The sequence below is a fragment of the Centruroides vittatus genome, unplaced genomic scaffold, assembly GCF_030686945.1.
Source record: "Centruroides vittatus isolate TY-2023 unplaced genomic scaffold, ASM3068694v2 scaffold_435, whole genome shotgun sequence".
Classification (NCBI taxonomy): domain Eukaryota; kingdom Metazoa; phylum Arthropoda; class Arachnida; order Scorpiones; family Buthidae; genus Centruroides; species Centruroides vittatus.
The window spans coordinates 2,691,414-2,706,318 of record NW_027122708.1 but is presented as its reverse complement, the minus strand read 5'-3'; the positions used below and the strand labels follow the sequence as shown (position 1 = coordinate 2,706,318).

At 34.2% G+C, this 14,905-nt stretch overlaps 2 protein-coding genes across 2 annotated transcripts in view; one reads left to right on the top strand and one right to left on the bottom strand.

Moving 5' to 3' along the window:
- The window catches only part of LOC136989101 (uncharacterized), a 246,419-nt gene that overhangs the window by 172,858 nt on the left and 58,656 nt on the right, over nt 1-14,905 (top strand). The window lies entirely within an intron of this gene.
- LOC136989068 (eukaryotic initiation factor 4A-I-like) overlaps nt 1-14,905 on the bottom strand; it is a 60,763-nt gene that overhangs the window by 22,862 nt on the left and 22,996 nt on the right. Inside the window, 1 exon segment of the mRNA XM_067287159.1 lies at nt 13,147-13,225. Within this exon segment, the coding sequence (XP_067143260.1) occupies nt 13,147-13,225 (79 nt within the window).

Genomic DNA, 14,905 nt, shown 5'->3' with positions numbered 1-14,905 from the left:
GGTAACAATAACTGAAATTGTTGATCAAATTGTAGCGAATGATACAGATTTTGAAAGGAATGCAAAAGCAAAATGAAGCATTTTGGATGCAATCTTCTGCTACCAACATTTGCTTAAGGAAAGAAAAAAGCGACAAATGAAATTTCATGACTATTGCAAAAAAAAAAAAAAAAAAAAAAAAAAATATGCCCACTAGTGCCCAAGCGGTCTTCATACCCTGAACACTGGAAGTCAGCCGTGGGTTCACATCTCGCTTGGACAGGCTGGCCACGTGGATTTTCTGGGTTTTCTCCATGTCTGCAACGCCTAAAAAAGGGCCAGTTTCCCTTTAAAAAAACCTACCAGAAGGCATCCCCTCTAGGCAGATTGCCCAAGTGTTGTGTTACCATAACTTAACAAACAACTTTATTGCAAAAAACAAGAATTTTAGAAAAGTCGGGACCTTTGTCACAAAAAATAAACCTTACATATTTGCGTGCGTTTGTTTGTGTGTTATTTAACATATTTTTATATTAATTTGTATAATAATAATATAACTTAAAATTAAAGTAAAATTTGTTTATTTTTGGTTGCATATTCCCCTATCCCTATTTACTCTATGTTAAAATGACTTTGTTTAATGCTGTTTCGTTTAATGCTTTGTCGTCTAGAAACGCATCCCCTGCATTAAGCGGGGTCTTACTGTATAACAGAACAGCATTCATATAACAACAGAATTCCATATCTTCCATTGGCAAGTCTATCCACTTAAAAAATATATTTTTAATTTACTTCATACCAATCTAAATTAAATCACAATATTTATCAAATAAATAGTTTCTACTGCTGCAAAGGATTATTATTATTAACAGAGACAAAACTGTAATTTAGCAAAGAAATGGTTCTGCTAAATGCACAATAATCAATCTACAGCGGAGCATCGATTATCTGACCCCCGATCAACTGTGACATCGGTTAACCGACCACGTTCTAGTCGAAAAATTCAAATGTCCGCTAGTGATGTGGCACTACAATATCTGCCTATGTCTTGGCTACTTTAATATTACTTTTGTTAAATTTTTGCATGTTTTAGCTGGAAACACTGGCTCGACCATGAAAGGGAGGCCAGTATTTAAACCAGACTTAATTTTGTTTTTTCTTTACTTCTGTATTTATTTTGTGCAAAATAAAGAAATAATTTAACCCGGCAGAGGATGCATCATTTGACAATTCACAGGTGTCACTGTGTGTCACCTCAACCCGCATTTTAAATATTAATTTCTATCTTAACAGTTCAACATTTTTTACTTTTTGTCTTTTAAATATTATTTTACATTCTGTTTAGTAATTTAATAAATATATATGTTTATTTATAAGCTTTAGTTAATTATTTATTAACATTTGAATTTACATGTTAAATTTTGGGGAAATTTTTATAAGTATCTGAAAAATTCTAAATATTAAAATGAACATGAAACAACTCATCGTAGACTGCATATCTTATTAAAACACTACACTCATGACACCTTATAAATTTGCAGCCGTGTTTATTCGGAACAAACGAACGTTTTCGATCGTGTTTAACCACCTTCTTCAGGAAATATCCAAAAAAATTCAAACACAACGAAAATCTGCAAAAACGAACAAACTTCAAAACATTTTAAAAAATATTCTAAAGAGAATTGCGTGCGCCATCTCTACATCGATGCGTATTAAATAACAAAAGATAAGGCATTAAGGCCGGTGGTAGATAAAGGATGCGCACCCACAATCTTACTAGAAAGGTTGGTTAATGGCTTCGTTAATAAATATTTACCCCAGAGCCCTTACAGCATAAAACAACCCCTAGACCTTCTACAGAAAATGGCTAACATGAACCCGCAAGAAATTAAATATATGACCGTATTAGACTTCAAGGCTCTGTATCCCTCTGTCAAGCTGGAACCATGCTTCTGTCATCTAAGGGATTTCCTGTTAACCGTGATCAAGTCCCCAGAAAAGAAGAGAAAACAAATACTAGAAATGGCGCACCTAACCACATTCTCATCCATCTTTAGCTTTAATGGCATCGCTTACACGCAACAGAAGGGTGTAGCCATGGGTAGCCCCCTGGCAGGTACTTTATGCGAGATGGTCCTAAGAACTCTGGAGAATGCACTCCTGCCAAAATATGCAACGCAAATCCTAACATATGCAAGGTACGTTGATGATGTGGTTGTTTTCTGGAATGTCAAACCCAACTTACACCAATTCATAACGGACATCAACGATAACAAATTCGGCCTCGAGATCGAACTTGAGCAAGAAAATGATAAGCTTATACACTTTCTAGATTTATCTATACAGCTCGACAGCCAAGGAGCTTTCCGTACTAAGGTATACAGAAAGCCTACTTGCAACCCAATCTTTATCCCATGGAACTCGCACGACCCGCCGACGTACAAACTCGCAGCATTCGAGCGCACACACACTGTAGTAGTACCCAAGACAAAAACGAAGAGATGAACTACATCATTAAGCTAGCTCAGAAGAACGGGATCAGTCCTAAAGCTTTCACTAGCAAGATTACGACACGCAATAAGGAGCGAAACCTCCAAAATACAGAGGAGTTTACATTGATGGAATACAGAGCGGAACTGGGCAGCATCTATAGACGTATAGGAACTGCCACAAACAAAAGAATAATATATAAATGGAATCCCACTATATACCAGCTGCTAAGAGCGGATAAAGACGCCATGGACACTAACTCCCTTCCGGGGGTTTACAGGATCCCTATTATGGACACACAAAGGCAAAATAAGCTATTTTACATCGGAGCCACCAGAAGATCACTCAAGGAAAGGCTGGCGGAACATCAGAGAAATATAAGAAGCAAACAACCATGCACAGCGTTGGCGACTTGCGTCCTGGCAGATCCCCAAGAAGTCCAAGCTGAATGGGCCCAAGCAAGATTAGTACAAACAGTTCGCAATGTAAAGCACCTCCGTTATACAGAAGCTTGGCATATCTGCAAAGCAAGCCATAAAGGACAATCTATCAACTTCAGAGAGGCTAGTAAAATATCTGCAGCCTGGCGCTCAGGCGACATGTAAACCTCAGAAAAGCGGATATGCGGAAGCCTACACAAGGACAGAAACCGTAGTTTTTGTCTCTGCACAGCTCCTCTCCTTCCCTATGTTCTGTGTGCCGTTCGGCTTGCACCATAGTTTATGTTTGTATTTTATTTTTAATGTCTCCAAGGAGCATATTACTTTTCATTGTCTGTTATTTATTTTTATTTTATTCTCATGTAATGTGTTATTTAATACGCATCGATGTAGAGATGGCGCACGCAATTCTCTTTAGAATATTTTTAAAAACGTTCCGAAGTTTGTTCGTTTTTGCAGATTTTCGTTGTGTTTGAATTTTTTTGGATATTTCCTGAAGGTCGTTAAACACAACCGAAAACGTTCGTTTGTACCGAATAAACACGGCTGCAAATTTATAAGGTGTCATGAGTGTAGTGTTTTGAACATGAAACAATTAGTGATGGTAAAAAATTATAATTCTGCCTGTTTTAGGCAGTCATAACATGTGAGTTTTCCATGCTTTCCACAAATTGGAGTTTCACAAATCGTGTAGTAATTGGAAGTTTTATTTCCAGTCCTTCGGCATTTTTCACACCTTTTTCTTTTATTTGAAGATTTTATATTTTTTTCTGTATTTTTAGGATTGTCATTTGGTTCTTGTGTGTGTTCTAGTATGTCACTTTTTTGCTTTCTGCTCAGATTTGGCATTTTATGTAGGGCTTTACCAGACTTAAAGCTAACTCCTTCAAGAACTTTCTCCATACAATAAGGGCGGCTTTCAAGTTTTTTGTTACATGCAATTATAATCAGAGCGTTATAGAATGCTGAAAACTTTATTGCTGCTATGTTCAACATGTTATAGAATACTGTCAGTGGCCATCTCTGACTTTTTCTTGCAACAGAGTAGCTGCCTGACATTTCATCGACTGTGTCTACTCCACCCTTTGTTGCGTTATAAAACGTTATAGCTTCGGGTTTTTTCTTATCGCCTGTCGCTGGATCAATTGCATTGCTTTGGTGCATTGTTGACAACAATAAGACAACTTCTTTTTTTGGGAACATATGATAGAGTTGCATAGTCTTTTCTGAATCCAAAAAGTGAAGAATACTCTTCTCTACCACTGATAAGAAAACATACAGGCAACTCATGTTTGTTTTTTCCTATTGTTCCAACTGTTGTGAGGTTGTGCTGACAAAGGAGTTCTTGAGACAATGGGACACTTGTAAACCAATTGTCATACGTTACATTATGTCCAGTACCTGAGATTGGTTGTATCACATTTCACAACAGCAGAAGGAGTTTGATTAATACTAAATGGACCATCAGGTTATTTTCCTAAATAAACTTCCATATTTAGTATGTAGTAGGTCCTAGCATCTACCAGCGAAAACACCTTTATTCCGTATTTAGCAGGCTTGTTTTTCATAAACTGACGAAATGGGCATCTGCCACGAAAACTCCACAACATTTCATCAATTGTTGTGTACTCACTTATACAGAAATTTTTTTTACAGTTTTCTAACAAAAGTTCAAATATTTCTCTCACAGGAGCAAAATTTATCAAGTGCAATCCTTACTTGACGATATCTCTTGTCATCAAAGTGCAACATCCTCAACAAAAATCTGAATCGCTGTTGATTCATAGTTGTACAAAAAATGGAAACGCCTGTCCCATCATCTTCCCACAATTCGTCAGTGTGTACATGTGATGATTTCAACACACCGGAAAGATATAAAAGACCCAAAAGAGCTTTTATCTCCACCAAATCTGTAGGTTTTGCATCTCTTTCACAAGTATACTTCGATTTAATAATTTCTACATTGATGTTAGTATAGTCCACTATCTTTTGTAGAATAGCATCAGGAAAAAAGCACTGCCAGCCATCCAGGGGTGTTGTTAGCATTTCTTACTTCACTTCTGCAACCTGGAAGATGAGTGACGACGTTGTGTCTTTGAGTGCCCGTGTGCACTCGAAGACAACGTCATCACTGAAATTGTTTTATCTTCTTCCATTTTGTACCATCTTTCTCTGTGTATAAATTTTCATTGTGTGAGAGAATGTCATCTTCATCACTATCACTTTGTGATGTATCAGTATCAAACTACATTATTCCCCAGTTTCTTCCTCTGCATCAACAATACTTCCAGCATCACTTTCCTCACCACCTAAGCAGTCATCTTCATCTTCCGACAAATTTTCGTTTAGCATAGCACGTATTCTATCTATCTCTTCCTGATCTATACACTATATACTCATACACAAGACCATGAAACATGACTACAAACTGTCATTTGACTATAATATAGCAGTAAAATTTACACATGAAAAGCATCGCTTTAAGGTTTGACAAATCAACAAAGATCGTTTCTTTTTAATGCATTCAACAAAACTAATATGTTCCTAGAAACACTAAACTATTTGCAGGTGACCACTAATGGTTTGGCCATTGAAAATACAGAATGTGGGTCATGATGACCCACCACCTGTTACAAATTTACACAGACGTCAAGGGTCGCTGTGGGTCACCATGACCCAAAAGAGCCATTATCTCTTAATGCATTCTGCGAAACTGAGTAACGGCCATACGTTCCTATATTAACAAAGAATATAGGAAGCTACTGTGAGTTACATCAGTAAAACATAATTATTAACGATTCAGCAAATCATAATATAAGGTGTGCGGGTCAGAATGGGACATGCTACCCCTACTGGGTTAACGATGATTATTATTTTTTAAAAAATTTTGTCAGGCTTAACATCGATGAAAATTCAATTCAATGTGAAGTAGGTTAATAGCAATATACTAATATGCTTATTACATGGGCTATACTAATACAATATACTAATAATGTATTTTTTCATACTTTTCGGTTATCCGACCAACCTCAGTCCCCAATTGAGTTGGATAATCGATGCTCTACTGTATTATGATGAAAAATTAAAATAATCACAGCAGTAATACAATTTATCTGTATGCTTAAGCAATACACAATCACACCTCGGGTTTTGAATGCCATGTTTTGAACAATTCAGTTGACAAACAGAATTTTGATCCTTGCCATTTCATAAAATATTGCCAGTTTTTCGACTGTAACAGCTGATGACTGTCTGATAGTTTGTTTCAGTTGAAGATAAAGATGTAAAAACAAACCAAGAACCTGATGTAACGATGGCAACTTGTTGCCAGTTAATTCAGTTACTTTTGAACCAAGGAGGTACGTTGAGAGTTTTTTAGATTAGTTGCTGCTGTTGCCATATTTTTTATTTTATAATTTTGCCGAAATGAACAAAAATGTATTATGTGATTTGCTTGAGTAGTTTCTGGATTATATAGTCTATGCATCTGATGATATTAACAGTCCTTCTGCAACATGCCTGAACTTGTCAATACAAGCCAAATAGCCAATAGGTGCTGATGTTAGTAGTATGAGTCACTGAGTCAGCCTCAACCAGAAACAGGGAAAAACATTTGCAGCAAGACTTGATAATGTCAGAAAATAAAGATCACATGTAATGACAGAAATTACTTCTGTGGGAATGTCATGTAACTAGTGTGTGATTAAATTAATCGTTTATTTATTGAGATGACCAACTATAGTTTTACAAACAGTTATACTAAAATGGATACATTGCGGTTGAAGCTTGATTGCCATATGCTCATCCTTACTATTTGGAACCTATAAAACTTCAATGACATTGAGCTACCAGTACGTATTCACCAATGGAGTAATTTTTGGCACGAATGTTTTCTATAAATATATATTGTGACAGAAATAGGAGGAGGAGTTCACATTTACAAATTGTGAAAATAAGCTCCACCCTAGTCAACAGATACAATCATCATAAATAACATCTTAAACCAACATATGAGCTGGTCACAGGCCAAATCAATTAACTCCATTTGTAAACCCTTAATATAAAATCATTATTATTTTTACATTTTTCTCTTAACTAATTTTATATATCGTTATATTAAAGCATAGCTTTGATGCAACGATATATAAAAATACATTCTACAACATTAATTTCAATTTAAAGTTTAAAAGGAATTTTAAAAAGTAATTTATATTATCAATTTTTATACTTTTTGTTTTGTGGAGTTAATCAATTTGGCAAGTGAGCAGCTCATATAAAACTTACCTTTTTAGAAAAGTCTAGTCAAACAAAATGATCTAATCATGAAGCTGGCCATTCCTTAATTACAACCCATGGCAAAAAGTATTCAAACATGTTATATGACGACAACTGTTTAGTTTGAGCTCATTTACAAGAAAATAAAAATGTATAATTTAGTTTTAAACATTACATTTTATTCTTTGAGTTATGTATCAGTTTTATCTCAAAACAAATAAACCAAAGTATTTCCCCTCAAAATTTTTTACATAAAGCAGTATTGGAAAAATTATTTAAATAATAAAATAAAAGGATCACAAACTAGAAGCTAATATTTTGTTGGTCCTTCTCTAGATCTTATTACAGCTTTAATGCATCTTGGCATTGTCAAAAATTAATTCATTGCCAGCTTCTGAAGTTATTTTACTCTAGCTAATTTTAATGGCTTCATCATCTTTATTAATTCATGTTTTTTCATCAACTAGCAATTTCAAATTTTGTCCATAAACTTTTTAATAGAGCTTAAATCTAGGCTATTTGCAAACCAGGTTAATGCTTTAAGGTCTTTTGATTTCACAACAACATGTGGCATTATCCTGAATATCATCATCAGAATCACCAAAGTGATCTTCAATTGTTGGAATCAAAAACAATTTAAAATCTTCTCTTGCACTTCTGCTGTTACAGCCTCATTAAGAATATATATATTTCCAGATCCAACAGCTGACATGAAGCCCCAAATCATTAAACTGGTTGGAAACTTAGTATTCCTAGTCAGGCAGTCTTCCTTAAATTTCTCACTTGCACTTCTCTAAACAAATTTCTATGCACCACGCACGCCAATACATACTGTATGACTTTTCTGGAAAAAAAAATCTTTTTCCAGTCGTCTACAGTCCAATTTTTGTGCTGTCTTGGACATTTTAAACAATTGATTTTTGTTTCTTGGTCAGAAAGTGTTTGGTTTTGGCTTTGAAAAATAAAAATACCATGCCATTCAGTCTATCACTATTCATCACAAACAGTTGTTTTATTTTCCTCCATTCCACATTTAATTGCTTGGAAGATATTTTCCAATCTTTTAAACATTTTTTCTCATAGGCAATTTTCAGCCTTGGTTTTTTAGGACAACCACTTCTGATGTGATTTTTTTACATCTTTGTATCTTTAAACCTTTTTAAAATGTAATTTGCAGTTCCTCATGACACATCAACACATTGCAATGAGGCTCTGGTTTTTTTTCTATTACAGCAGCTTTATAATTTGTTTTTTTTTTTATATTGTTACTAAATTCTTTGATTGGGGCCATTGTTTCAGCAAAGACAAACTATCACTGTTCACTTAGAAAATGATGCAAACACCTCTTAAAGCTAACAGTTTCTTTCATTCAAATTAAAATGCTCAAATATGAAAATTTAGAACTGTATTCAAAATCTTTTTTCCAATATTACTTTATGTAAAAATGTTTGAGAAAATGATTTGGTTTATTCGTTTGAAACTAAAGTGATAAACAATAACACAACAATAAAAACATATATTTTTGTTTTAAACATTACATTTTTATTTTCTTGTAAAGAAGTACAAACTAAGCAACTTTATTTTCTTATATGTTCAAATATAATTAAAACCCTGACAAAAAGTATCATTTTAAATAGTCAAAAAAGTACTTTTTCAAAAACAAAGTCAAAAATTATATATCAAGCTTTTAAAACTACATTAATTGTAATTTGGTAAAAGAGCTTAAAGAATTTATTAAAACAGGGATGCACAACCTTTTCTGAAGAAGGGCCAGGTTAGGATTAAGTTTACTGACCATGGAACTGGACCATTTTACAACCCTCTTTGTTGACACAAGCAGCCGATTGCAGAGACAATGTTTAGAGGCCAACTACGGTTTACAGATAAGTTAGACCCCTGTTCAGAAAAATGTCATTGCAGAGATGGTGTTTCTCGCTCGGCACAATGTAGACAGTGATTAGAAACAAGTTATTTGACCTACTTTTTAGACTCACTCGACAGCAGGTTTAGAAGGCTTTTTGAGTGGTAGTTTTGTTGATGGAAAAGTTTAGATAAAAATGGATATCATTCCTTTGATAAATGTTGTAAACAGTACAAATCGACAAAATTATTCATTAATTAATTGCTTGGAGCAAAAATAACAAAATTAAATACTTTAAATTTGTTTTAAATGTTCTAATTCCGATATTCAAATGAGTGAAGACTTAAAACAACAATTAATTTAAATCAGATACATTTATTTACAATTCAAGTATCATGTCAGTTATAAAACATTAATGCATTTTGGGGTCATTGTAGTTAATCCCCTAGTAAGAACGTTCTGTTAAACAAACGAGACAATTTTAATAATTACCAAAATATTTTTATAGAAATAAAAAAAATGTAATAGTAATAATAAAATATTTTAAATTATTCATTTTGACAGTTATGAAGGAAGACAGTAATATGATGTCGAAATAATTCCTTAAGTTAAAAATCTATTCCAAAGACGAATTTCGAATTCAGTATAAATTTTCTAAATATGGATTTTGTTTATATTTTAAACCATATTGGCAACGAAATTAAATATCAAAATGGAAAATAGTTGTCATTAACAGCCAAACAATGGTTGTTGACAGGCTTAAGCTTTCAGAATATATCTGGCGACCTTTTCTGACGTCACAAACAAACAACCCAATTGGCTGAACGACTCCTAAAACGGGAGTAATGGACAAAAAAGTAAGAGCCAATGTTTTGCCGAAGATCGCGTAGAGGGCATTCAGAAATAGATGCTCGTCGTCTTTGCAATGCATTTTAAACCATGGTTCAGCCAGCCAATGTCTATCGGCCATTCTGTTGTTAAACGTCGTTTAACAAACTCTATTTCTGTAATTGGCTGAAGGAGTCTAATTACTTTAGCCACAGGCAGTGTTGACAATCACAGGATGTTTATGGCTTCACTTGGATTTAATAATTATTTCAAACCGCAACTTTTTAGTGCAATCAGCTTCCTTTTAGTCGTATGACTATTCCAACTATTAATTTTCTTGGCCCAATGTAATAATTAAAAATTTTAGTGCAAAAAAACTTTTTTTTAAATTTTAGTCTATGGAGAAACATTGTTGTAAATAATTGGTTGTTATAGCTTTTGCACATTCCTTTTTGAACTCTGGTGTTTTTCTAGTTTGAATGACATTAGGTTGACAAATAAGTGTCTTTTCAGAAAAGATTGATTCAAATTTCCCAGGAAGTACCATTTCCACTATACCAATCAGAATCTAAAGCAGTGTTCTGCAACATTTTTCTACTTGAGGCACACCCATGACCCAACATGGCACACCAAAATGTTATTCCCCTCAAAAACATATGATAGGATACTATTAATAGAATTACGTAATGCCACTAACCTATTATTATTATTAAACCGACCAACATCTGTGAGGAAATTTATTTTATATATAATTTCTTAAAATACTTAAAAATGCATGGCTTGTAATAAAGAATAAACAATCATCGTCTTATTTCATCAGTGCTGCAGCAGAGAATGAAATACAAGTACAGTAGAGCGTCGATAAGTGGAACCAATTGGGGACTGGGGTCCTTCCAGTTAATGATTTGTTCCAGTTTCCGACTTTGTACGAAAAAATACATTAACCTGTCCGATGTTCAAATTTTTCTCCATTGCGTATCGCTTCCTGTTGAATTTTCGTCGATTTTAAGCCTAACGAAAATTTTTATAATAATCATCGAGGCTATCGTATCGTTAAAAATTATTTCTGCATTTTGTACAAACAAAATAAATATATTAAAGAATATAAAAAACATGAAAATTATACTTTAGAAGTAAATTTAGTATCAAAAACATTCGATTCAGCACGACACAGTCCGACTGAAAATCGTTCCACTTTCCGGCCATTCCACTTACCGACGTTCCACTTATCGACACACTACAGTATAAGAAACAACAATTGTGATAAAAATATATAAATAAAACTTGAAATTAACAGAATATTCACGTCACACCTGTTACCATGTGAGGGCACACCGATCTAGAGTGTAAACAAATGCTAAAAAATCATTATTTTCATGGTTTTTCAGTGCTATTTTCACTTATTTTTATGTTATTTGACACTATTTAGACAAATAAGCAAGTTTTCCAAAGCATAAAATTGAAAATTTCCCACCAAAATAGAATTCCTGATAACACCAAAAATGACGTTCTCACATTGCTTATTCTATTTGATTCTTCTAAAAATCATTATAGTATTATGTATTAGAATTAAAATATTATATCTAAACCAGAAAGTGTGTTAGCTAGAAATAGAGGAACTTCAACTGCTCCCATTTCTCACTTCCAAGTCATAAAACAGTTGGGTGCTAATGACTGTGAAAGGGAGAGAGTTCTATAGTTGAAACTTAGAAAGAAGGGATTTGGCCTGTACCATCCACAGGCTGCATAAACATTGAAAGGGGCCATCAAAAATTACAAACTCTTGATTTAGATTTAAGTCCAGGTTTGTTATAATTGTAAATTTAGAATAATCAGAGTAAATTTTAATGAAAAAATTAAGAGTATCAGTTTAAAAAAAAAAACACAGGGATAATTAAATGAAGGCTCATGTCACATAGCATTGAAAGCACCAAACTAGCCAAATTTAGATTTTTATAATAAATTGTGCACTGAAATGGTGCAGTGAATATTCTTTACTATTAAAAAAATCCAATTGGTTACCATGAGAAATGCTTCAGACTTATCAACTGCATGGAAAAACATTCATGTACATAAAATGATGGATGAGCAGACATCCATCCACTCACACCTTTGGAGCTGCAAATGCAAAATTTAGGAGAGAGAAGGCATTATTAACTCTCAAACTGAAATCATAAGAAATTGAAAATGCTGAAGGTGTCAGGAAATACATATTTGTCACACTGTGGACAAACCAGACCAGTGAGAGGTGAATGGAAAAATTGCATGCACCATGCTGTGAATTTTGCAACATGGAAAACAACAAAGGACCTCAAACTCTGTATTTTAGAAAATTTTTTCACAAAGTCTCAAATTACCTCAACAATATGGGTTCAGATTATGTCTGATGACCCTACTGTCATTAGAATAAGACATTCCCATGATGATTTACAGCCACAAAATGCATTTTCCTTACAGCCATCAACAAGAAGTTGTGCACATAAGGATGTTCTGAACTGCTTTAATGGCCTCCAGAACATCCATCTGCCATGTGCATACAATAGGACAGGAATGGCAAACCTTTTTGAGCCTGCATGCCACACAATGAGAATACTCAGCTTTAAAGATGTTCATGCGTGCCAAAGTTTTAGACGTCAAATAACAATATTTAAAGAAATTAAACAAACATGCTTTAATTAAAATAAATGTAAAATAGCTGATCGGGTTGATTAACCAAAAGGATGATTAAAAAAAGACAAAATATTGTGCGATTTCAATTTATCATATATAATTTCTTTTTATGTGCCACTTTGGGCATATTTGCCATATGTTCACCACCCCTGCAATGAAAAGTGCTGAATTTAAAAGTAGACCTACATAACTAAAATATTAATTTCATAAAACAATGTAAAAATGACTATTTGAAACTTGAGAATACATTAGATCTGATTCACCAAGCTCTCTTGAAATTAAGTTAAACTTGATTAGTACAATTCATAATTGAAGGGCTTGGAGGGAAAAAAGTATATTCCTCATTAGAAAGGTTTCAGTTCACCAGCACTTTAGCATGCAATGTTTTAGTAATGTGGGTGTGCAATCTGTAAGGCATGCAATTAAACTGCAAAAGCATTTTAGAAAATAAATCAAACAATACTGTTACAAAATTAAATAAAATACACAAATCCAAATTTGTTGAGATTTACCATTTTTCCACAAAGCCACTCAAATCATCACAACAAAAACAATACCACAATTTAAAATTGTATGTTGTAAATAAACAAAATTAAAAGTTACCTCAATAATACCATCTGGATCCATTCCTGGTGGACTATCATATTCTCGATCTCTTCTATCTCTTTCTTCTGGCCCATTTCTGAAATTTAAAAATTTAACTTAATATTTTGTTCTTTACTTATTAACCCATAATCACTTGCAATAGTGGCAGATTTCCACACCTACTAGTTTTTTTCTCGAGCATTTTTTTTTTATCAAACTGACTGACTGAGCTGTGCTTTCACAATGTCCTCATGCTATATGAGTAGAAAATTTGATCAACTATTTTTTCTGCTTATTATAGATCTTCAAAAACATGTTCAGGATAGCAAATATCCTGCACATGTGATCATGTACAATTTTTTTATAAACACAATCACATGCATAAGTAGTTTTTCCAACTGATGTTATCAAAAATAACATCACAGAGACTTCTTAATTGCCACAAGAGGTAGTTGTAATATCATGGATCTTTGTCAGCTATGTATGATGTAATGACATGGAGGTCTGCAAGTCACTACAGCCTTCGACACTTATCTATAAGGTAGCCTGAGACACTAGGCATACAGCAACTTAATGTTTTTGTGACTATTTTGTAGCTAAGATACAGAAAAATTTACAGAAAGATCAAAAAGTGACAACCTGTCCACTTGTCATTTATTTCCACTGAACTTGTGCTGTTATTTGTATTTATATTTTAAAAGAACTAAACATTTAAACATTAAAGTTAATAATAATAATAACTCTCCCGTGGTCACCGCCTAGTCGTGGTGGGAGCCCAGTAATTTTACTGATCCATAGGGCAATGCAGACTGGAGCACAAGCTCCTGGTAGGGACACCCATGCCAGTAAGGTCTATGGGGAGAAATGAAACTAAGAGTGACCACACCCACATTCTGTGGAGATATTTATTATGGTAATAACCAGATGAAAGTGTGATACCGGCTCGGACGTCACCAAGGTTAACAAGGTCTGCGTTCGTGGGTTAGGCAGAGGCTCAAGTTCGAAAAATAGGCCACAGTCTCCCTTGGTTACCGGTGGCAAAAGCAGCACCGGCCCAAGCATGGCTACTGCAATGCCCTCAACAGATGTGAGGAACCAACCCAGCCTTGGTGTTTCTGTGGCAATGCATCCACAAACCACAAAGGCTGGAAAACCATGCCAACGGATGAAATGGACAGTAGAAATGAAAGAGTTTATCATCCGTACTTACTACACCATCACAAAACTCGAAACAAACATGACAGCATACAGACAACAACTACACCCTAGATTCACACAACAGTATCCTCATCTCACTGTCACTGAACAAAGGGTTGTTGATCAAATACATCAACAGACAGAAACATCTAACATTAATGAAGATCATGTAACCTGTCAGGATAATCCAGCAACAAGCATTGATAACAACACACATACAACAATTACCACTAATGATACTACAGACACTTCCTCATCCATCACTGATAACATAGACATGGATTTAGTTAATACGCTCTCACTTATATTTCAGGAAACACTCACTAAATATACAGGTACAGATCCCACACAAAGACCACGAATACCAAAAATCAACACGTCAAAAGAAGTGGGAAAAACACTAAATTATGTAAACACTCACTCACTACCACACTACATTCATTCAATTTCTACACTCGCAGACATTCATACATTAGTTTATGCTGGGGCAGTCACAGTAGTGACACACCATGGACTGAAAGTACAATCACAGACAAATACACAGAAAACACAATTCTATCACAAGCCTGCCTGGCAGAGA